Here is a 22,496-nt window from a genome sequence, read left to right as displayed (position 1 = left end):
AGTGTGAGCAAAGGTGATGGTGAATCCCTGTTCAATTGAATTAATATGTATACTTTGTCTTCTGACATTGCTCCATTCACTTTTTCCCCCCAACTTAATCCTTGTTATAGTAATTCTTTTCTCCTTTTAATTTTCCTCATTTTTTTTTTGCTAGTTTTTTCCTCTTACCACTTCTCCTTTCCTATCAATCCCAGAATCAAATTTAAAGTTCCTTCAATCTGTCCTTCTGTTTTGTTTCTTTTTTTCTCTGGCAACTTCCATGAGACTGGGAATTAGAATTAGATTTTAAACCTGGTGTGATTTTGGACAAATCACCTCCCTTTCTTTATCTGCAAGGGGTTTATCTGACCAATTAGACCAAATAATTTCTAAGGTCCCTTTCACCTCCAGTATTCTTTATAAAAGCTGACCACATTTCTCCTCAGTTCAGTATCTCCCTTCTTGATCTCATTCTGTACAATAGAGCAAAAAGCACAAAGGGGTTATGATCAGCCAATCAGAGAGTGGGAATATGGATTGTATGCCAGCCTTGTCACAGCCAATCTGGGGACTTGTTTCCAACACAATCACACCTGTCCTTCACTCATTATAACCCAATTCTGTTCCTACCTACCCCCCCCCCCCCCCGCCCTTCCTCTACTCCACAAGCTCCTAACTTTCTTCAGAATCAGGCACTAGTTTCTTAGGGCTGTTATAACTGAATCCAGATACTTATGGGTGTCATTGGACAAATGCTGAGATATATCCCTATCAGTATCTCTTTTTAACTGATGGGGGTACACAATAAAAAATTTTGGGGCGCAAGCAAACCTTTAGATTGTTGTATAACTATTATCTCTAGTGGTTCTTACACTGCTATACCTGTCTAGTCTTCATACAAAACCAAAGGATTGGGATATCATTAAATTGGAGGGGGAAGGGAAAGGGAGAGGTGAAAGAGTGATTTAGGCTCTCCAAGGGTCTGCATTCCTCAGAGCTGTATTTCATATTTCTAAAACAGCTGTTAAATGATTAAGTACTATCCTAGAGCATTGCAGCATTTGGTTTGGGGTTTTATGTTTGTTTTTGGTTTTGCTTAATATTGAAGAGGTGAAGAAAACTGTAAAGGATTTGCTAATCTGTGTTCCTGTGGCTTTGAATGGTAGAATATAATTTTCCTGCTCTGGTGTCAGGACAAAAAACATTCTAAAAAGACAGAGATGTGTATTTGGGCACAAGGAATGTCTTCCTCCCCACCCCAATTCTTTAGCCCTATTCATTATAACACCTGACCACAAAGGTTACAATGATCATAATCAATCTGGAGACAAAAAAATACATGCTGCTGTCCAGCCTAGTTTTTTTTTTTTTTCCTGAAGAAGACTTTGCAGGATTTTTTCATTGGGGGGAGAGGGAAGAAAAAAAGAGATAATGCTCAATATAAGTTATAGTACAAAAATCCAAATAGAATTGGATGCAGCACTACTATTCCCACAGGTCCTGAAGAAATATAGGTTGATTGATATTAAAATGAAAAAGTATTCCCTTTTTTACTCTCTTTCAAGCTTATCTTTATGTTCTCATCTTCCACCATAGCCAGATAGGAATCCTGTAGCCAAAAAATACCAAGCTACCCATAAATCTCAAATACAGAAATATTTTAGAGCAGATAGGGAGTAATTTTCCCCCTCCCCACTCTTCTCTCTCCCCTTCCTCTTTCACACATACAAGGCCACTCTCTTTTTATCTTCCTTTCTGGCAGAGCAAAATAATATTCTATATTGAAAGATTAGAAGTAGAAGGAAGGTGAGGAGATGGAAAAGAGGACTGATTAATTTTTTCACAGCTATAAAAATCCTCATTTTCTTAATATTGTCAGCTATAAATTAAATTCATTGAGCTTTCTTGATGGCAAAAGGAAATACTTTTTTACATCAACTCTTTCTTTTCTACTTTGGAATAGTGCAAAACTTTAGCGATGCTGAAAAAAGAAATCTTAGAAAACCAAAGTGTGACTGTAAAGAGAAATAACAATAGTACCTTTATTTATTTCAAGATAAAGCTTTTAGGTATTAATATATGCATTTTTTAAAAAGTAGACAACAAATGTGTTTTATGTAAGGACCGTTTCCAATAAACAATTGATGGAAATGAGAGAAGAATGAATTAAAATCACACCAAGACTATTTGTCTTTTTAAGTTAGTACAAGAGGCCAGCATCATACACGCCAGTCTCTATGGTGTTTGCCCAGTGAGGCATTGGAAATACAATGAAAAAGCATGCGCTGTTGGATTTATTTTTCCACTCACCCTTTCGCCAATGTTGCTATGCCAACATCAGTTAATTTCATTCCTACACCTACAGGAAAAGAAAGGAAAGATAAGATCTGAGATACCATGAGTTTTTCAGAAGGGAAATCAGCAATCCACTACTGATGGGCCCTCTGATGCTTCTGATCACTAGTCATTTCCCCTCCTGCTTTAGGGAGCTCATTTTCCACTCTGATTTCCTCTGTTTGAGGTTGCTTTCTCTAGGCTGGTGACCGTTGTCTTTCATAAATGTACTAACTGTAAGGGAATGATAATAGGAGTGCTAGGCCTTTGACACAGCAGTAATGAGGAACTGTAAGCTGCATATCCGGAGAAAGACAGTGGATTCATGTCTTTGTAAATAAATCACTGTGGCATGAATACACTGACAATGGAGGGCCTTTCAAAGCCCTGAGAAATGGCATTCCAGGTCTGAGTTGCCCCTTGTGCAACATTGCCTGTCAGGGACTCCTTTTGGTTCTTCTAGTTACATGCAGTTGAATTCATCTACCCTTTTCCCAGGAGCTCTCTCCAAGGAGATGCATATGGGGCTCTTTGGCTCTTGCTAAAAGGATTGAGTCCAATTAAATATTGAAAAGGGAAACTCTTAAATGGCAGAAGATTCTGAGAGACACATAGAAGCAAGCCTCAATGGTGAAGGAAGTTAGGGAGTTCTTTCAGTCAGGTACCAAGCTCCAGCTCTGTCAAATGGTGAGAATGGAATGAGTGGGAAATCCTTGTTTTGCAGAGAAAGATGCTCTAATTATCCCCCTGCTATAGGATGCCTTCCTACCCCTGACTTGTTGCAGTAAACGATAAGTGATCTAGTTCCCCTAACACTGCTTGAGTACTATGGGAGTCACATTAGGGAGGGAGGTGTCACGTAGAATCTCTCTTTTCTTAATTATTAATTTCTTAATTAATTAATTAATTATTTCCCAAGTGCCTTTCTTAGGTCTCCTTGACTTGATCAAGCACAGATGTAGCTTCTATTTTGGGCTTCCTTCTCAATTCCTGTATTCTAGTCCCCCATGATCTCCAACTAAAATCCTGAAAAATCTGCTGTTTGACCTTTGATAAGGATGCAGAGAGCATAAGATGTGCCAGCTTCAACAACAGCCACTCTGCGGTCCTGCCTGATATTTGGTGTCTGCCCTTTGCTTACATCCCAGTTCTGGGAAGACAAAGACTGTAATACCTGGTATCTGATTCTGTTCTAATTTTGTTTGTCCCTTTGTTCCCATGGGGAAAGACTCTCTGGCTGCTTCTGGTGTTCCTCCAGCCCCCCCCCCAAACAATCAAAAGCACATACTAGGTGGCAATATGGGTCAAGCATAGCACTTGGTGTCAAGGATAGAAAGACAAGATGAAAGAAACCTTGCTCCTCAGATCTTCCATTCTATTGGGTAAATACATAGACACACACACACACACACACACACACACACACACACACACACACACATATATATATATATATATATAAAGAAATACAAAATTTTGTGGGTAAAACTTTGGGTGTGAAAGGGAAAAGAGCAGAGAGAAAAACATATCTTTATTACCCTGAACCCCTTTGGACACGAAGTGCACTCAAACCAAAGCTCAGAAGCAGCAGGACCTGTGTGGAACCCAACAAACAGCTTGGGACATTTTTCTTTCAGTCTGGTCATTCAGACAGAAGCTCTGAGCTCTGTTTTTCTACTTCGAACCTGCAAGCCTAAATTAGAAATGGCACTTTTGTGGAAGGCAATGAGCAGTTTTTAAAATGTTTTCCACAGTGGGGAACTAATTCATCTCTCTATGCTGACACTGTTAACTACCAAGATACACATGGAAACACACCATGGGGCTTGGATAACTGGGCCTTGTTAGAAAAAATAAAAATAAAAAACTCTTCTTGCAGATTTTGCTTACTGCTGCATGTGAAATGTATTTTAAAATCACAAATCCATTTTTCTAGAATTGCTTAACTTTCTTTCTCCCCTAATCATTCGGGAAAAAACAAGTTATTGCTCCCTGATTCCTTCTCTCATTAACAGATATTACTGATAAATTAGGGGAAAAAAAGAAATGTGATTACAAAAAATAAAATAAAATAAAGAAACAAGAAGAAAAAAGTTCTCTTTAGTAATGACTACAATCCAACAACACTTTTCAAAAATTTTTACAGTGTAATTTTTAAATTACAATATGAAGTCATTAAGACAGATTTGACATAGCAGTCATTTAAAAGATCTAAAGCTGGAGGAGACCTCACAATTCACACAATTCACTTTCCTTAGTTTATAGATAAGGAAACTGAGGTACAGGGTAGTAAAATTACTTGCCCAAATAAGAGAGTAATACAAGTAAGTAGGATTTGAATTTAGATCCTTGGACTCAAAAGCCAATGTTCTTTCCACTGCACCCCAGTGGAGTGGCTGGTGAAGGGATATGCTTAACTTACCTTTAGGTGATTGGTTTCCCTGTTGTTTATACTTTTGAGAATTGTTGATGATAGCATCCTGGAACTTTACTAGTGGTAGTTATATATGAACATTTTTAAGGGAAGAGGGGAATTGATCAGAGTGGGAAACTCCCAGGGAAAAACTCTTAACCATCTTTGTTTCCTGGAACTGAGAATTTAATGACTTACCAGGGTCACCCTGCTAGTATGTGGCAGTCAGAGGCAAGGCATGAATGTAGGTTCCATTCTGCCTCTCTAGCTCCTAGGCCACAGTGTCTCCCTCATCTACTACTATTCAAACTTGATTCCCAGATTCCATTTCTAAGTCTTTTACTCTATTGGGGTTAGTAAATCTATGCTCTTGGAAAAAGTATTTTCTAAGAGTCAATGAAAATATGATAACTCATACCTAAGAACTAAAAGCATGGGCTCATGTGTAGTTGAAGGCATAAGGTATAGGTTTATACATCCCTACAAAGCAAAATTCAAAATCAGAGAAAGCATTATTCAGTATATTTAGAGATGGTCTAGATGGTAAGTTTTTCCTGACCTAGGATTGACAGATATCCTGTTAATATCTTGTTGACTTTTGTATTTACTTAACGTGCAGAATCAGGGATAGTTTGGGTTTTTTCTTTTTGTATCCCCAGTGTCTATCAGAGGCCTTAACATATTTGTTTGGTTTTTCTGTGGTTTGATTTTGTTTGGTCTGGACTTGAAATTTCTTCAAGGTAGTCAATTCCTGATGAAGAAAGTTCCTTTACTAATGTACATATATAGTATTCTGTAATTTTTAGTCTTCAAGGATTGCCTGAGTGACTTGCCAAAAAACGCAAAGCTGGTATGTGTCAGAGGCAGGATCACAATCTTTCTGACTCTGAGGCAACTCTTCATCTACCATACCACAATGTCTCTTAGCTTCCACATTTAAGAGTCTTTGCATTCAGTGCAAAAATGCCTACCCTTAATGTTTGTTGGACTGAAAAGAATTGATTTCATTTTCCATTCTGTTGAGACATGCAATGGTTCTGTATTGGAGATCATTCAAAAACTACTGAAAGGATCTTCTTCCTTTTCTACTCCTAACAAAATAACTGGCACATACATCTTGATCAAAATATGTTGTCTCCATAACTTTGTTCAAGAAAAACATTTCTTAATAGGAAAAACTATAAAGATTAAGAAATGAAGAGGTAAGAAGCCAGATTTTTCAGATCTGCCACAATGCAGTAGAGAACAATAGTCTTTTGTTCCCTCATACAAAGTCCAAATTTAATTTTAAATCTTTCTAGCTCATAATCCTGGAGATTTGCTCCCAGCTGTTTTCTGTATACACATTGTGAGTTGCTCTTTATGGTCTAGGCCAGTAGTTACCATTTTAGTTTATAAGAACAGATGTCATGAGTTAGTTGATCCTGCCTCATTCATCATAGCACTGACTTTGTATGTGTGTCTTTCACAGCATCAGTAACTGGAGCATCTCTGAGATAGAATGGTTGTTTTGGCTGCTCTTGTGTGTGAGAGCTGCACAGACTGACTAGTACATGAAGATGTGATCTACTCATCACAATGACAACTGAGACAGCTTTTTCCTCCAGGCCTGACCTGGTTATTTCAGTTGTTAAGATGACTGCTTTGAATTCACCATCTGTAATCTAATTTTTTGTTGCCCATTATCACTCTCTGGACCACTGAATTGTGTAAAATGAGAATTTATTATCTGCCATGGACAGATTTACTCAGAATCTATGAACTTTGATTAGAAAAAATTACATCTTTATTTTCATTCATCCCCATCTGAAATCTAGCATTTCCTCTGATTAAACATATTATTCTCAGAAAGTTTCTGTAGTCTGCTAAAGGGTTGGGTCAATGACAAAAAAGGCCAGTAAGCAGGAAGAAGCATGAGATTTGTTTGGAACATGGATAGAATTATCATGTGCAACTATGCAGCCAACAATTTTTTAAAAAAAAGGCAGATTTCCTGGCAGTGTTGAGTAAAGAAACACTTTTATGAAACACCTCACTGGTATATTAACTGACATTTTATTTTATATCTGGAATGTAATGTGTTATGGTTATTTATCGCCAATTGGAAAGAAAAAAATATTCAGACAATTCCAGGCTATAACTTCATATTTAATGTAAAATTAGCACCAAAGAGGAAGAGGAGGGGAAGGAACATCAATGATTGCACAACCAAAGGCTAATTAGGATAGAACACTACCTAGGTTCATAAAGGAAGATGTTTCTACATTCTGATAGCTCTCCTGAGAATAAAAGAGGATAACTACCTTCAGTATACTGGCCTCTTGGGATCATAGGAAAGATCAAATATTTTCAGCCTCTGCCTGGGGACAGAGATTGAGAGGGAGGGGTCAGGGATGAGTCAAGAAAGAGAGGGAATTCTACATGAAGTGTTATATCTTGGAAGAGAGATGAATAATCTAGGATCCAACGCAACAGGAGATAATGGAGCAAACTTAAAATGAATTTTATTCCTTAATTGGAAGGGAAAACAGACTTCTAATATTCCATCAACATCATTATTGAGTTTTATTTATGCAGTAAAGGAAAAAAAATTTCTATAGGTATACCTTATACCTTGTGTTTCTGAAAAGCTATGAACAAATTGGAAATTCTTTTAACTTCATTGGGGAAGTTTTATGTTTAAAAGGGTCCTGGTTATGACTCCTGTTAAAGAAGGCAACATTCTGTAAAACACATAGTCACTTCTTTAATGATCATTCTGATTTTTACATGTAGTATTGGGTTTACTTAAAGAAAGGCATATTTATAGAGCCATCACTTGATTATCTAGGGTTGAGGTTCTTAACCTGGGATCTACCATGAATAAATTTTCAGGAGACTATGAATTCAAATGGGTAAAATTTATTTCTATATCAAATTATTTTCCTTAGTAATCCTTTGTATTTAATTTTATTCATTTAAGACTATTAACTTGCAAAGGGGTCTAATCCTTCCATCAGCCTGGTAAAAGGGCCCATGACATAAACACACACACAAACATTAAGAACCCCTTATCTAGAGTAATTGGTTATCTATTTAGCAGGGAAAATAATTGTAATTTATTCTACACTTCTTTTTGGCCATATGTTTCCAACTTTTTTTAAGTTTATAAAAAAGAAGTGTTTATTTTTAAAAGCTCCACGTAGGTAGATTGAAGCTGCATGATATGATAGAAAAAGAATGAGATGGGAAGTCAGTGACTTAAGTTAAATCCCAATTCTGCCATTTGCTATTTTTATGATCACATGCATGTTACTCAAGTTCAATTTTCTTATTTATAAAATGGACCTGATGATCTCTAAGGTCCCTTCCACTTCAAAAGTGAGGTGCTTATGAACTTAGGTTTTGTGTTCTTTCCCTTCTCCCATTCATCCTCTGGTCAAATGACTTGTGACCAGCAGTGAAACAATAAACAGGTAATCCTTTCCTTCCCCAAAGAACAATCTGCTCTGGTTAAACAAGAGTGAGCTCTCTTTCTCATTTGCTCACTCAGTCCCCAAGGACATCCCATGGGGTACAGCAGGAGCTGGTATTCTTACCTTGCATATCAGTCACAAGCAGACAGCCACTTGTTTTCTGATACACCCAGTGTTGAAAGGTGCAGCACTTCTGACCAGCTTCTGATTCTCTTCTCAGAAAGTTGATTTCCTTCCCATCCCTGATAGAATACTTCACAAACTCCCCAATCAGCTCTTCCTCCACTGTGGCATATGGGATGTTATTCGTAGGCCGATGTATAAGAAAGATTGGAATGATCCTGGAAGCAAAGGAAGCAGGGTTACCCAGGCAGTCTTCATGCAGGAAAGAAAAGCTAATATGTTTATTACTCTAGTCTAGGGCTACAATGAGCTCAAGAAGCTCATATTTGAGTCCTCCATTGAAAACACATCTAATGCTAGTGGAAGGAGTTGTAGCACTATGACTGAACCATCAAATAAAAGAAGGGCTTCTTTGTTCAATCAATAAACATTTTTTATCCTCACTCCAAAATTGTTTGGTCAGTCTTAGGACAAGATTTAATTTCTTTGGTTGGGATAAAAGAAAAAGAAAAGCTGGCATTTGTACAGCTCTTTAAAGTTAGGAAAACATTTCACATGTATTTCTCTCATTTGATCCCTCCAACAACCTCATGAAGTAACCCCTGCTATTCTCCCCATTTCACAGAATCAGAAACTGAGGATCTGAGAGATTAAATGACTTACTGCTGTGCAAATATAGCAAGTATCAGAGCTAAGATTCAGACTTAGTTCTATGAAATTTAAATCCAGCCCTCTTTTTGTACTGTACTACTGCCCTAAGTTGACTTGATGAATTAAATATCAGAAAGTCCCAGAGGATTTTGTTAAAGCCTATAATTTAAATTAGCAGTCTTCAAACCTTTGGTCTCAGAATTCTTTTACGGTCTTGAAAACTACTGAAAACCCAAAGAGCTTTTTCTTTTTTAAAAGAGTGGGTAAAATATGTTTTCTTCTTATTATTAAGAAAATAGCTTTAACCTCATGGACTTATTGAAAGGGTCTTAAGGATCCAGAAGTTTCTCTGGACCACACTGTGAAACAATGATCTGAATCATATTCTTCACCAAATCTTTTTTCCAAAGCTTACTTTAAGCAATAAAATGGACATATTTCAGTGTTATCTTCTAGTTCTAGCCTTGTCCAATCTGGGCAAAAGATTCCAATGGCTGCTCACAAGTATATCCTGAGCCCTCTTTTTTGTTTGTTCTACACTATCTTTATGTTTTCATCACCTCCCATGAATTTAATTATCTTCTCTGTGCAAGTCTGCCAGATTTCTAGTCATGCAACAATACTGAGTTATAGGTATGCATTGTCTGCCTTGTCTGCATCTGAAATAGATATCCTGTAGCTATCTTGAATTTAATAGAGCTCCCCCCCCAAAAAAAAAACTCATAATGTTTTTCCCCAAACTCTTCTCTCTTTTGAACTTCCCTATTACTGTCAAGGACACCACCATCCTCCCAGTGACCTAGGCTAACAAACTTGGTGTCATCCTTGATTCCTCATTCTTACTCACCCCACATACATAAACCATTTAAAAATCTCCTCATTCCTACCTTCACAGAATTTCTCAAACACATCATTTTCTCTCCACTAATATGACCATAATTCTAGTTCAGGACCTCATCATTTCTCACTTGTTCTACTGAAATAGCTTTCTAACTTATCACTAGTTCCAAGTCTCTCTCCACTCCAATCCATCCCCTCTCACTGCAGGTGAATTTTCTGAAGTGAGAGTCAATTATATTAGTCCTACACACACACACACACACACACACACACACACACACACACCCTTACATGTGCAGCTCACTTTTTATCTCAAGGAAGAGATATAAAGTACTCTCTTAAAAATTTATAGCCCTTCATACATGTTACACTTTTTCACACACTTTATAATACAGCAGCATTGGTCTACTTGTAATCCTTGAATATAACACTTCATTTCCCAAGTTAATTGTCACTACTCTGCAATTTTTTCCATTATTTTCTTATGTCTAAACAATCAACAAAACAATAAATCAAGCTCTTTTTCCTTTGGGAAGGATGATCTATTTTAGATTTGTGACTATGGCAATGTATCTATCTTAGCTTGCAAACTTCTTCCAGAAAGGGACCAGAAAAGGTCGATGTTGTTTGTTTTTTACAATGAGCATACTATTATCTTATTTAATTTCATTAGCATTGTGAACTTCTACAGAGATAGCTCCTGTCACTGAAGACTTGTACCTGCTCTGAAATTTATAGTTTTAGAAAACTGTCGGGGGGTTTAAGTGATTTGCCAAAGGTCACACAGCCAGTATATGTCCATAGGCAGGACTTCAACACAGATCTTCCTTAACTCCTAAGCCAACTCTGTCTTTACTTCCTATGCTGTCAGTCATATGATACCCTTTAATAACTTAAGGATGGAAAAGAATAGCAAAATGCCTTTATGTAGACAGTTGAGGAAAAGAAATAAAAAGAGAAATAAAAAATCTAAAAAAGTAAAGAAAAATTTCCTAAAGAATCACTGTAGAAAGAAATATGAATTTATGCCCAAATGTAAGTTCTGCCTTTTCCACTTACTAAATGTATAACTTCAGGCAAATAACTTTACCTGACTAGCACTCATTGTCCTTATCTATAAAATGAAAATAGATCATCTCTAAGGTCTCTTGTAGCTCTAAATCCTTAAAAATATGACCATGATACTTGAGAATGCAAAGTTCTGTAACTTCAGAAAAATGCAGTGTGTGCTTTGCCAGGGATTTAATCATGGAGTTCACTTTCTGCCAAATAATCTGAATGATTTTACAGGTAGCATTAATGATATTCAAGCAGGACTGTCCCCTTTCTTCTAGCAGGAATCAGGCCTGGAGAAGGATTTTAAATTGAGGTTTTATCAACTTACAAGTAACTAGTCAGCAACTAGATCAAATGTTTCAGAAATGTATTTCTAGAATCAAAGATGGCAGGAGTACTTTGAAAAATATGGTTGATATAAATCTCAGGAATGCGTAATGGCAGAAAAAGTACATGAATGAAGGAATGAATGAACAAATTGGTGTAACTAATGACAGATCAAAAAAAAGTTTTGTGTCTACAAATAACAGAGAATAGAGCTCCAGGTGAGTCAAGGTGACAGACAAAGAAGTGGTGATTTTGTTCTCTACAGCTATCTATAATCACATAAATTTAACATAGCCCTTGTCTATTGCTGCCCTTCATTCTATGAAAGGGAATTATGATATGGTTGCACTCTCCAAACACACTTATAAGGCATCGTAAAAGGGGTACCAAATCAATCAACTCTAATTAAAACTGTGAAAGACAATGATGATATGCTGGAGCCAATTAAAATTGGGCTTTTGGGAGCCAATTATTAAGTTTTGTTTTATGCCTTGAAAGTTGGCAAAAGCTACAAACCAGGATTTAATTTATTATTTTGTTGATTGTCTAAATATCAGAAGGAGTAGAGAACATGTTAAAATGCAGATTAAACTCAAAAGCGTATTCTGCTTATATTCTCTCCCCCTCCCCAATATCTACTTATTAAACCTTGACTAGTACATTCCTGGTGACATGGATTTGGACTTAGGGTAGGGAGAACAACTTAAAGAGAAATACAATGATAAACATGCAAGGGGAAAATATCAAGAATAGTCTTAGCAAAATTGGAAAAGAAATAAATATGTGTGGGCCTTTGGGTTATGTTAAATCTCCTCTTCTGTCTCCCCTCTTTTCCTAGTTTTTTCTTGATGAGAAAACTTGTTCTATGGGAAAGATCCACTCTTAGTGATTTGTACCTTAGTTTGAATTTATATCCTGGATTATAGAATCATAGGTCAGGAGTCTGAAGGGATCTTGTAAGCCATCTAGTCCAGTCATTTTATAGATGAATATATTAAGACTCAGAAATTAAGTGATCATTACAGCTGGCAGCATGTTTTAATGGATATAGTGATGGAATTAGAGTCAGGAAAATCAGGGTTCAAATAGTTCAAATTCTTGCTAGATGTGTGAGACTGGGCACATCACTGCACCTCTCTGGATCTCAATTTCCTCATCTGTAAAATGGGTTAAACTCAATAATGTCACAGATCCCCTCAAGCACTAAATAAATAATTATATGCTTTATTCATTTTAGAGCTGAGAAAACTGAAGCCTAGAGGTTCAATTAAAAAGCTAATTAGGAGGAAATCCAGGCCTAAAGCCATGTCTCATATCTCCCAATCATATAATCAAAGTTAGCCATTTTACTTCTTATTAATTAATTAATGATTATTAAATAGTTTGTGCCCCCAGAGCTTGGATTTTTGAATTGCTCAAACATTAGATTATTATCATCATTTACTATTGTATATTGTATACCTCATCTATTTCACTGATCCACCAGTCTTTTTCTTAGCTAGTACCAGATTTTTTTTCATGATTATCCTTTTATAGTAGTTGGAAATCTGGTAAGCCTAGGATGCCTTCCTCTGTTTTATTTTACTTTTTTATTTATTCCCTTAATATTCTTGACCTTTTGTTGTAATTATTTTCTTGCAGTTCCTGTGTATCTCTTTGTACGTAGACTCCCAACTGTTTTTCTGGTAATATATAGAAATTCTAGTGGTTTATATGGGTTTTTTATATTCCTGCCATAAAATTAATCACCTTGTCACTTGCAAGAGTCTTTACATTTTGGATATCATCTGTAAAGCTTCTACCAGAATTAGGAGTCAGGAGGTGGAATTTGCAATATGTTTCCAATATTAACTGTATGACCTAAAGCAAGTCATTTAAGCTGGGGACTTAAAGTAGGACTGTTTGTTTTCTTATTTTTAAAATGAGGAAATAACCTCTAAGCTTGATTCCAAAGCTAAAATTCCATTTGTTTCTCAGGTCCACAAAGGCAGGAACTCTGTCTTATTTAGTTTTGTGTCTCCCCTAACATCTATTCCTTCATAGCTGCTAATGATTCTATAACTCCAACTCTGTCCTCTCTTTTGAGAGTTTTTTCCATTTTCCATTTCATCTGTAAGTATAAAATAAAAGATGTTATCTCTTATTAGAGGAATTTCAAGTTTGACTAAAAGGTGAAGTGGGTAATTGGAACAGTGAAAAGGCAGAATCAGGGGCTTTTCTAGCATCTCATGCTTTGAAGCTGGCCCTGATGGGAAGGGAAATAGGTAAGATGAAGGGGAATAATGTCCATCTAGAGTTGCAATAGTTCTTAAAGAAAAAAAAGAAGTGTTCCTTCTCCACAACTTCAATTCTACAGTTTTCACAGAACATCTGTTAAATTCCCTTGTTCACTTTTACTGTTCCCATTATAGATAAGTTCATGGTTACACAGTTGTATTCCTTAGCGAGCCCTTGAAAATCCAACCAACCACTTGGCTTCTTAGCAGAACTGAAAGGGTTCATGGACTGCATGTGCACTCATTAATTACGTGGCATTTATAAAATACCACAATGGCTAAGCACTGTTCAGCACTTTAATTAAGCCTAGTCCCTGCCCAGTGGGATTTCATTTGCATACCTAATTTGGCTTCCTGAATGATCATGAATTTTTAAACGGGTAGCTATCTTCACATATAGCATTTCATTTAAGACCCTGATTCTCTTATAAATAAATCTCGGAAAGGAAACTAACTACCAGGGACTAATATCATCCTATGAGGAAGAAAACGTAGGGGCTGGCTTGTCTTGTCAGACTTGCACCATGAAATTCTACCTCAGTATTTGCAGAGACAAGGATCTCTTTATCAAATTCAGTTCTGATGTAGTTGGTTCTGGTGTTTTCAGTTCAGGCCCCTTTGGCTCAGTTCCTTTTCCTTTTGTATGGTTAAAAATAGAGAAGACCCTTGAATATGTGGGGAGTAGATTGTGTGACCTTTCCCTTCTGCTCTTCATGAATCCCTTTCTTCCTCAGTCTGTCCCTTCTTTTGGCTACTATTACTGCCAACTGGGATTGTTCTGCCTCTAAGCCCACAAAGCTACAGAACTCTCAGGATCTTAATTTATTCCCTACATACACACAATGTGCCTATGCAGGCGGCATCCAAAAGGCTGCCTATTTCAAGCTTTTCTACAATAGGTCCCAGAGTGAAGAGCTACAAGGAGGCCTCAGACCCTTTAGATAGTCTTCCACTTAAATAAGAGCTTTCAAGATCCCTTCCCGCTACTCCTTAGAGTTCTTCCTAGGATTCTAGAATTTGAGGGAAAAGTTCAAATTAATTATGCCCTTTTTTACCTGAAAGGGAAGTGGTTTGGATACAATAATCTCCTGCTCTGTGTTAAGAAGGGACCTGAATTTGGTGGTTATTAATATACCAGAAACAGATTGTCTGATTTTTCCATTCTGCTGTTCATGAATCCTTATTTTGCCTGGGGAGGTTGAGACAAGTGAGAGATATTTAGGTGGAGTGATAAGGACTAGTTCTTACTTTGTGTGACCTTCATTCAGCGTAGTTTCTATCTTACTGTGCATAATAGAAAAGAAGCCACACTAAACTGTGTTTATCGGTATGCCTTTTTGTGCTGCTAGAAATCCATCCTCTTCCCCTCCTCACAGAGAGGGATACTCATGTATAAATGTATGTGGTAAATCTGGTGCCAGTAAGGGCTGAAAATCATCTGGCTTGATGTACAGATGCTGTTCAACCCAGAAGTACATGGAGAATATTTATTTCTAGCTGATGAATTTTAAAATGGGTGACAGTTATACAAAATTCCTTCCTTCCTTGCAAAGTATTCCATATTTTTATCTCAAAGTAAGCTCAGCTTCTCTCTCCAAACTATTTCCTCTGACTTCCCTTATCTCTGAAAGATACCACCTTGAGGATATCTCTGACATACCCTCTCTCTTCTCCAAAAGCACCCCCCCCCCTCAGACAATCCACTGGGGATTCTTATATTACTTTTGAAATATTCATTGTATTTTTCCTACCTACCCTGTTACCACTCTAATTCAGGACCTCTATTACCATAAGACTGTTGTAAGAGTCTCTTAACTAGTCACTTCACCTTCAGTTCAATATTTAGCAAATATTTTTAAGTGGCTTCTGTGTCTAAAGATCACTGTGTTAGATTCTGGAAGAAATAGAAATTTGGGGAGGAGATATTCTTCCTGTCCTATTGGAATTTTTAATCTAATAGAAAAACAAGAAATTTTTAAAATTTTAAAGTGCCATATCAGTGTAAGCCAAATACATATAATTGAAAATATTAGATACATAAGAGAGATTCAGACAGAGTATTTAAAATCATCACTGGCTGGAAGAATCTGGGGAAGCATCTTGGAGGAGCAGAGTTTTAATGGTTACCAATTTAATAGAAACAGCCTTATATTTGGATTTGGGAAGATCTGAATTTAGAGCCTGGCTCAACCATCGACTTGCTGTGTGACTTTTAGTTACTTTGTTTATAACTAACCTTTCTACCCCTCTTGGGCTCACCTATCTCATCTAAAAATGAAGAGTCTGGGCTAGATGACCTCTAAGATTCTTACTGGTACTAGGATGCTATAATTATGTAATTTTATAAGTAGGAATTCAAAAAACAAAAAGTCATTTCAATCACAGTATGAACCCAAATATGGTGGGAGGGTATGCATGAGGGATGGCCAGTAGACTGAATGACATATAGCAGGTAGTATGAAATATGACTGAAACAAAAGTTTTGAAAAATAATAGAGGGAGAGAGATGAATGACTCATCTCTCCTACCTACCTCTAGCCCTCAACTCTAATCCTTCTTACATGTCTACTACTAAATACGTTTTTCTTAAACAAACTACAATCACACCACCCTTCTGCTGAAAAATTTTAGAGGCTTACTGAATTCATTCCAGCTTCCTCAGTCTGGCATTAAATGTCTTCTACAAAATGGATTTAATATATCTTTTCAAACTTAAATCTTACAGTTCCCCTATATCTGTTCTACATTCCTCAATATCCTCTATACTTTTCTACCTCTAAGTCTGTGCTCAAGTTGTTTCTTTTACTTGGGTTGTCCTATTTCCCATCTACCCCTTTTGGAGAAATAATTCTGAAATAGAGGACCTCAGTTCAAATCCTATGTATGAAGCTTACTATAGTGGCATGTGAATTACTTAAGACAAGCAATAATTTTGATATGATGTTAATTCTATGATTCTAAATATTGTATAAAGAATATATTTCAATTATTGTTAGAGAATATTGTGGCATTTGTAGGTGTAAAAATTTGTGTTTAAAGGAGCAGTTGAGCAAAGGGAAAGTGTGATCAAAATCCCAAAACACTGAGAATTGACGAAATACTACTCCAGAGTAGCCTAGTGAAGCTTCAGAAAACAAGCAAAGACCTTCAGAGGTCCCTGAAATAAATGTGCTGATTCCTAACACAGAATTCTAAAAATTGAAAGAACAGCAAAAGACCAAATTTAAAAAATACAGCTACTAATGAATACTTTGAAGAAAAAGTACTTCTTCTGGAGAAAAGCAATTGTTTTTGTTTCTTTGATTTTTGCTAAAACCCACATTTTCCATTTGAGGATATACCAAAACACTGTGAGAAGTCTAATGGTCCTTTAAGATCTAAGCATCTGTATCAAACTGTAAAACATAAAAGCTCAAAAACGTTTTTCTATCTAGTGGGCCTGAAGTCTTATAAGACGATAATAAACTGTTAATATAACAATATATTGAAAAAGTAGAGTTGTTCCAAAATTATAGGAATTTTCAAATGTTGATGGATTACTGCAACTTGACTTTATACCATGTCATATGTGCCAAAAGATTAAGAAAATTTTCTAAGATATAAAGATAACCGTGCTTCAGTGACCTGGAAGCTCTGAATTTAAACTCTTGTGAAAAAAAAAAAATGATGTACTCTAAACAAGGCCAGCCTTGGGGAAATGAGCTGCTCAGTAGGATTTATGGTTTCATAATGAATAACTAGAGAATGTCAAAATCTTGAGAACTTAATACTACATCATGAAAAGCAATGATTGTAGCAGGAGGACAATATATTAAAAAATTTAAGGATGAAAAAAATGTCATGTCAGCAAATTAATTATTTTTCTGTCCCAGTCAAAATGAATACTCCTGTACCTGTGCAAACTTGGGCAAGTCATTTGCTTGGGTATCTGTAAAATGAGGAGTAAAATAGATACTTTTAATGGACCTTCCAGCTCCAGATCTATGGAATCCTCCTATGAATCCTCCCTGTCTTTGTCTTTATAAGTCTTTCCTAGTGATATGATGTCTCTCTTCACTAAATGACCATATCATTTTGGTTACATCCCTTTATAGTATTTGTATGTTACTTTGTTGTTATTATTTGGTTGTTTAGTCATATCTGAGTTTTCTTGATCATATGGACTGTCTGTGGGGTTTTCTCAGCAAAGAAACATGAATGGTCATGTTTCTTTCTCCAGTGTGTCCCCATTTTACAGATGAAGAACTGAGGCAAAAAAGGGTTAAGCAACTTGCCTAGGATCACACAGCTACTAAATGTCTAAGCCTAGATTTGAACTCAGATCTTCTGCTAGATGTACTGACCTATCCATACTACCACCTGTTCTACTTTATATTATAGTAATTTATTGACTTTTTTTTTCTTCCTGATAATCTATTATAAATGACTTGATGGCACATTTTTCACTCACTTTTGTAAACCCTCACCCATAGTGGTTATTTGATAAAACATTTCTAAATTCCTCCTTCAATTTTCATTCATTTCTTTAAAATTCCTATTTTGGATTATCTTAATATACCCTACCACATTCCTTCTTTCAATATGTATGCATAATAAATAAGTAATAATTACCTTATAAATAAACAGGCAATCACATATCTTGGGTGCCTACCTTTTTTTTTTTTTTTTGGTTGGCTTGATAAATATTTTTAAACATGAACTGAAAAAAATAATGTGAATGAGCAAAGATATATCTCTGTAAGATTCAATGGGATTTTGTGTTTGCTTTGTAAATAGGATTTATTGGCATTCACATGAAAGAGAGCATCACAATGCTTAATTATAATTCTTTCTTTTCTGGGGCCAATTAGCTCAAAGGATTAGAGCTTTGTGCTTCATTAATGATTCCATGGCAGGGGATTCCCTGCCCATTTGGGCTATTTAACTTTGGGGAATTCTATGGGTAGAGCCCCCGCTTCTAACCTTGACCAGATGTCTGGCCAAAGTGTGCCACTGGTCATCTAAAGGAGTAGTTGAGGGTGTGTGGCTAATGTGGGAGTCTACCATGACAGATGTAGAGGCAACTCAGCAGAGAGGGCAATCAAGACTTGGAGCCAGGAGTGGAATTTTCATTTCAGCTTTGACATTCTTTAGATGTGTGATCTTAAGCAAGTTACTCAAAGTCTTTATAGAAAGAGACTAATAATACCTGCACTGTTCATTTCACAATGTTTCTATGTGAAAAGAACTCCTGCAACATTTAAGAAGCACCATAGAAATGTTAGTGTGGTATGAGAGACCTTTAATGTATTCCAAGCTAGTCTGGAAAACAGAAAGAGCTGTGTTCAAATCCTACATCTAACATAAACTGTCTGTATAACCCTGGAGAAATAATTTATTATTTAACTCTCAGTGCTTTAGATAATTCTCTGTGATGTCAAGTTGCAGAGATACTGAGCAATTTTGGTAGAGGGCATTTCCTCACCTGAGAATTCCCTATGCCAAAGAAATCACAGGTCTAGGCCCTATTCCTCTAAAATGGGAGTTATTATGTGAGACATAGTATGGTAGAATGGAAGGAGGCCCTGGGTTGGAATGCTGTCTCCATCACCTACTAGAGGTGACCAACCTACTTAGTTTGGGTAAGTCACTTAGTCTGATCAAGCCTCAATTTACACATCTATCAAATGGAAACAGCTCCTATTTTACAATATTATTATGAAGAAAATTCTTCGTATACCTCAGGACAATACTTCAGGGATCTGTAATTCATAGATGTAATTCCTTCCACTTACAGATTGCTACCTATCCATAAGATACCAAAATCACCAGGAGATGTCTGAACTTCAGAATGGTTAAATAATTTGTTTTTAGATTACCTAACTAATAAACTTTAGATTCAGGTCTTTCCTCATCTAAGAGCATCACTTTACTCATGTATTTTTCCATTTCTTTTTGAGACTGCAGACCATACAACTTTATACCTATCAATCATTCAATTTATAAGTTTTCATTATGGATAGGGGACTTGCCTTAGAATCAGGAAAGCTGGAGGTCAAGTACTGTCTCTGATATTTACCAGCTATATTCCCTGAGGTCAAGTTAGTTAATCTCTCTGGGGCCCCAGGAAATTCCCTAAGACTTTCCATTTTGGAGAAGTTGCTGGTCAGCACTGATGAATCAGTGAAATCACAGGTGTAAAACTTCCCTAAGCATTTAATAAATACCTACATTGTATCATACACTGTGCTGGACACTGGTCAAAGACAAAAATGAAAGTCCATCAAGGAACTTATGATCAGGGAAAATACGTACACATGTAATAAGACAAAACAGATATAAAACATTTTTACACATGCACATATACATATACATTCATATATTTGCATGACTGGATTTTGCAACGTTCCTATGAGATTTTATATATGAAAGCACATTTTGTAGATGTAAAATGGTACACAAATGGAAACTATGTTATTAATAGTCAATAATAGCTACCAGTTATACAGTGCTTGTTATGTTCCAGGCACTGTGCTAAGTGCTTTACAATGTTATCTCCCGTGATGCTCACAAGCTTGGGAGAGAGGTGCTATTATTACACTTATTATTACACTCACTTTACAGGGTTAAGTAACCTTCTCATGGTAGCCAGTTAGCAAGTGTTTGAGTCTGGATTTGAACTGACTCTAAGCCCAGCACTCTATCCACCAGGTCACCTAGCTGCCCTTGGTTAAAAAAAAAAAAAAATTGTAGTGCTTTTCTCTGGCTGAGAAGTCAGAAGTATTATATTCTCAGATAAACAACATATCATATCCATCCTGAGTGTCAGCCATGGGTCCTATCATGGGTCCCATCATTAATCTTGTCTATCCCTTGAATGAGACCACATCTAGTGGGGCTGCCCCTCCATAGGGTGAGGAACCCTTCCCCCCATGGAGGCAAGAGCTTTACTTTTGGGAGTTTCTTCTCTCCTTTTTTTGGGTCAGGAAAATGACTCTGTCACTCTGGGAATTTGGGGGACAAATTGTATTGCTCGCAGGGCCTCTCCAACTTCCATCCCACCACTGTCTCTAATACCATCACTAGTGAGACAGATGGGGGGCATTACAAACCTGAACATAGCTACTCACTCTGGTACTTCTCCAAAGCCTTCCAAAGGCTGGGCTTCAGCTGCATAAATCTTGGCATACTGTCTGGCAGTATTTTGGACATAACATTCCTATATACCAAGAGATACAAAAAATACATGTTACTAGGGGGAAAGCCAGGCAGCAATTCCTGATGAGGATAAGGTAGCATCCTTAAAGTAGAAGAGGGGTACAAATGCATGGCCCTGGCCCAGAATAGATTAATTTTGCTTGTCTGTGTTTATTACAAGGGTTCTCCTCTGCCTCTATCTTGCTCTCTCTCTCTTATTTTAAACTAGCAGATTGGGAGTTTGGGAAAGGTGGAAGGATGGGAGTTATCAATAATGATGCTGGAGAGAGAGAGAGAGAGAGAGAGAGAGAGAGAGAGAGAGAGAGAGAGAGAGGCATCAAAATATTTTTAAAAGATTTTCAAAGAGAGCACAGATAAACAGGACAATTTTTGAAAGCAATTATGTAGAACTTATGTACTTTAAGAAATATAAGTAGTATTAAATGAAGAAACATGGTTTCATGTTCAGTCTTTTTGTGTTCTGCTTTGTATATGGAAAAGATTTCCTTTTGAATGTTTACATTCAAAATAAAAAATAATTGAATCCTACTCCCCCTCCAAAAAGATCAAAAGAGCTCTAAATCCTTGGACAAATTATCCCAGAGAGATATCCAGAGACACAAATCACATGCTTGTCAACTTTGCAGCTGTCATGAAATGGAATAAAAACGAAAAGTTGGATTAAAAGAATGGAAATGGAAAGAGATCTTAATGTGGCACTATGGATGAAATTGATTAATGTGAATTTTAATAGGGATCAATATAAGATTCTAAACAGGTTCAAATAAATAAATTTTACAAGAATACAATATGTGCTCTCAGTTCATGTTAAAAAAAATGTTCTAAGTTTTGATGGACTGCACAGCTTAATAAGTCAATAGTTTTAGCCAAAAAAATTGCTATCTTTATCATTAACAAAAGAAAAATAACATTCAGAAGGAAAGGGATGATAGTTTTATTGTACTCTATATTGTTTCAAACATTTTGTGTTCAGTTATGGAAACCACATTTTGAAAAGACAATTATAAGCCATAATACATCCAAAGGAGCTCAATCAAAATTATGAACAAATTTTAGATCATTTCATACAAAGGTCACTTAAAGAAACTAGGGATGGTCAGCCTTGAAAAAAGAAGGGTTGGGAAAAATATGATGTCTCTCATCAAAATTTTGAGGTGTTTTTTTGGATAGAAAAATTGTTATTAGACTTATTTTCCTTCACCTTATAAGGGAAGAACTTATAACAACAGACTGACAGCAGAGTTTAGCTAAATAAATTAGGAATTATTTCCCAGTAATTAGGATTGCTTTTTAAAAAAAAGGAATACTTCTGTAAGAAATTAATTCATTACTACTGGAAGCCTTGAAACTGATCTAGAGAATGTTATAAGAGATTCATGTTTTAGATAGTCATTTTGAATGGATGAACCTAGACATTTTCTCCAAATATAATACTCTATGATTCAATGATGTATCCCTGGGCCATAATATATTTACTACACATTAACTTTGATATCAGAGTGGCTGCTAACTCTAATCTAAAACTAGAACTAGTATGATTGGTAAAGAGGCAAGAGATTAGAGAATAAATTAGGATCCATGATCTTGTGAATTCAGTAGACCTTGCATTTGAAATCCCATTTTCAAAGATATCATTTGAGAAATAAATACTATATAATACTATAGTGAGATGTTGGCTTGGAAAAGGGATAATTGGATACTATTGAATCTACATTTTCTTAGGAATAGGGACATTTCTCAATGTAGAGCTTGGGATTCCATTGAAATTTATCATAATTGTGCTAAAATGGTTGAAGTATAAGGAATAAACTTTGGAAAAGGAAAAGGAGTGATATTTTGAATCCA

At 36.2% G+C, this 22,496-nt stretch overlaps 1 protein-coding gene across 1 annotated transcript in view; it reads right to left on the bottom strand.

Annotated features, from left to right (window-relative positions):
* The window catches only part of ALPK2 (alpha kinase 2), a 155,256-nt gene that overhangs the window by 31,962 nt on the left and 100,798 nt on the right, over window positions 1-22,496 (bottom strand). Inside the window, exons 9-11 of the mRNA XM_051973263.1 lie at window positions 20,564-20,652; window positions 8,305-8,522; window positions 2,290-2,338 (exon numbers count right to left, since the gene is read on the bottom strand). Coding sequence (XP_051829223.1) covers window positions 2,290-2,338; window positions 8,305-8,522; window positions 20,564-20,652 — 356 coding nt within the window. The remainder of the gene's footprint in view (window positions 1-2,289; window positions 2,339-8,304; window positions 8,523-20,563; window positions 20,653-22,496) is intronic.

Source organism: Antechinus flavipes, chromosome 1 (assembly GCF_016432865.1).
Source record: "Antechinus flavipes isolate AdamAnt ecotype Samford, QLD, Australia chromosome 1, AdamAnt_v2, whole genome shotgun sequence".
NCBI classification, from domain to species: domain Eukaryota; kingdom Metazoa; phylum Chordata; class Mammalia; order Dasyuromorphia; family Dasyuridae; genus Antechinus; species Antechinus flavipes.
Note: the sequence above shows the minus strand (reverse complement) of the source record. Positions and strands in the feature narration are given on the sequence as shown.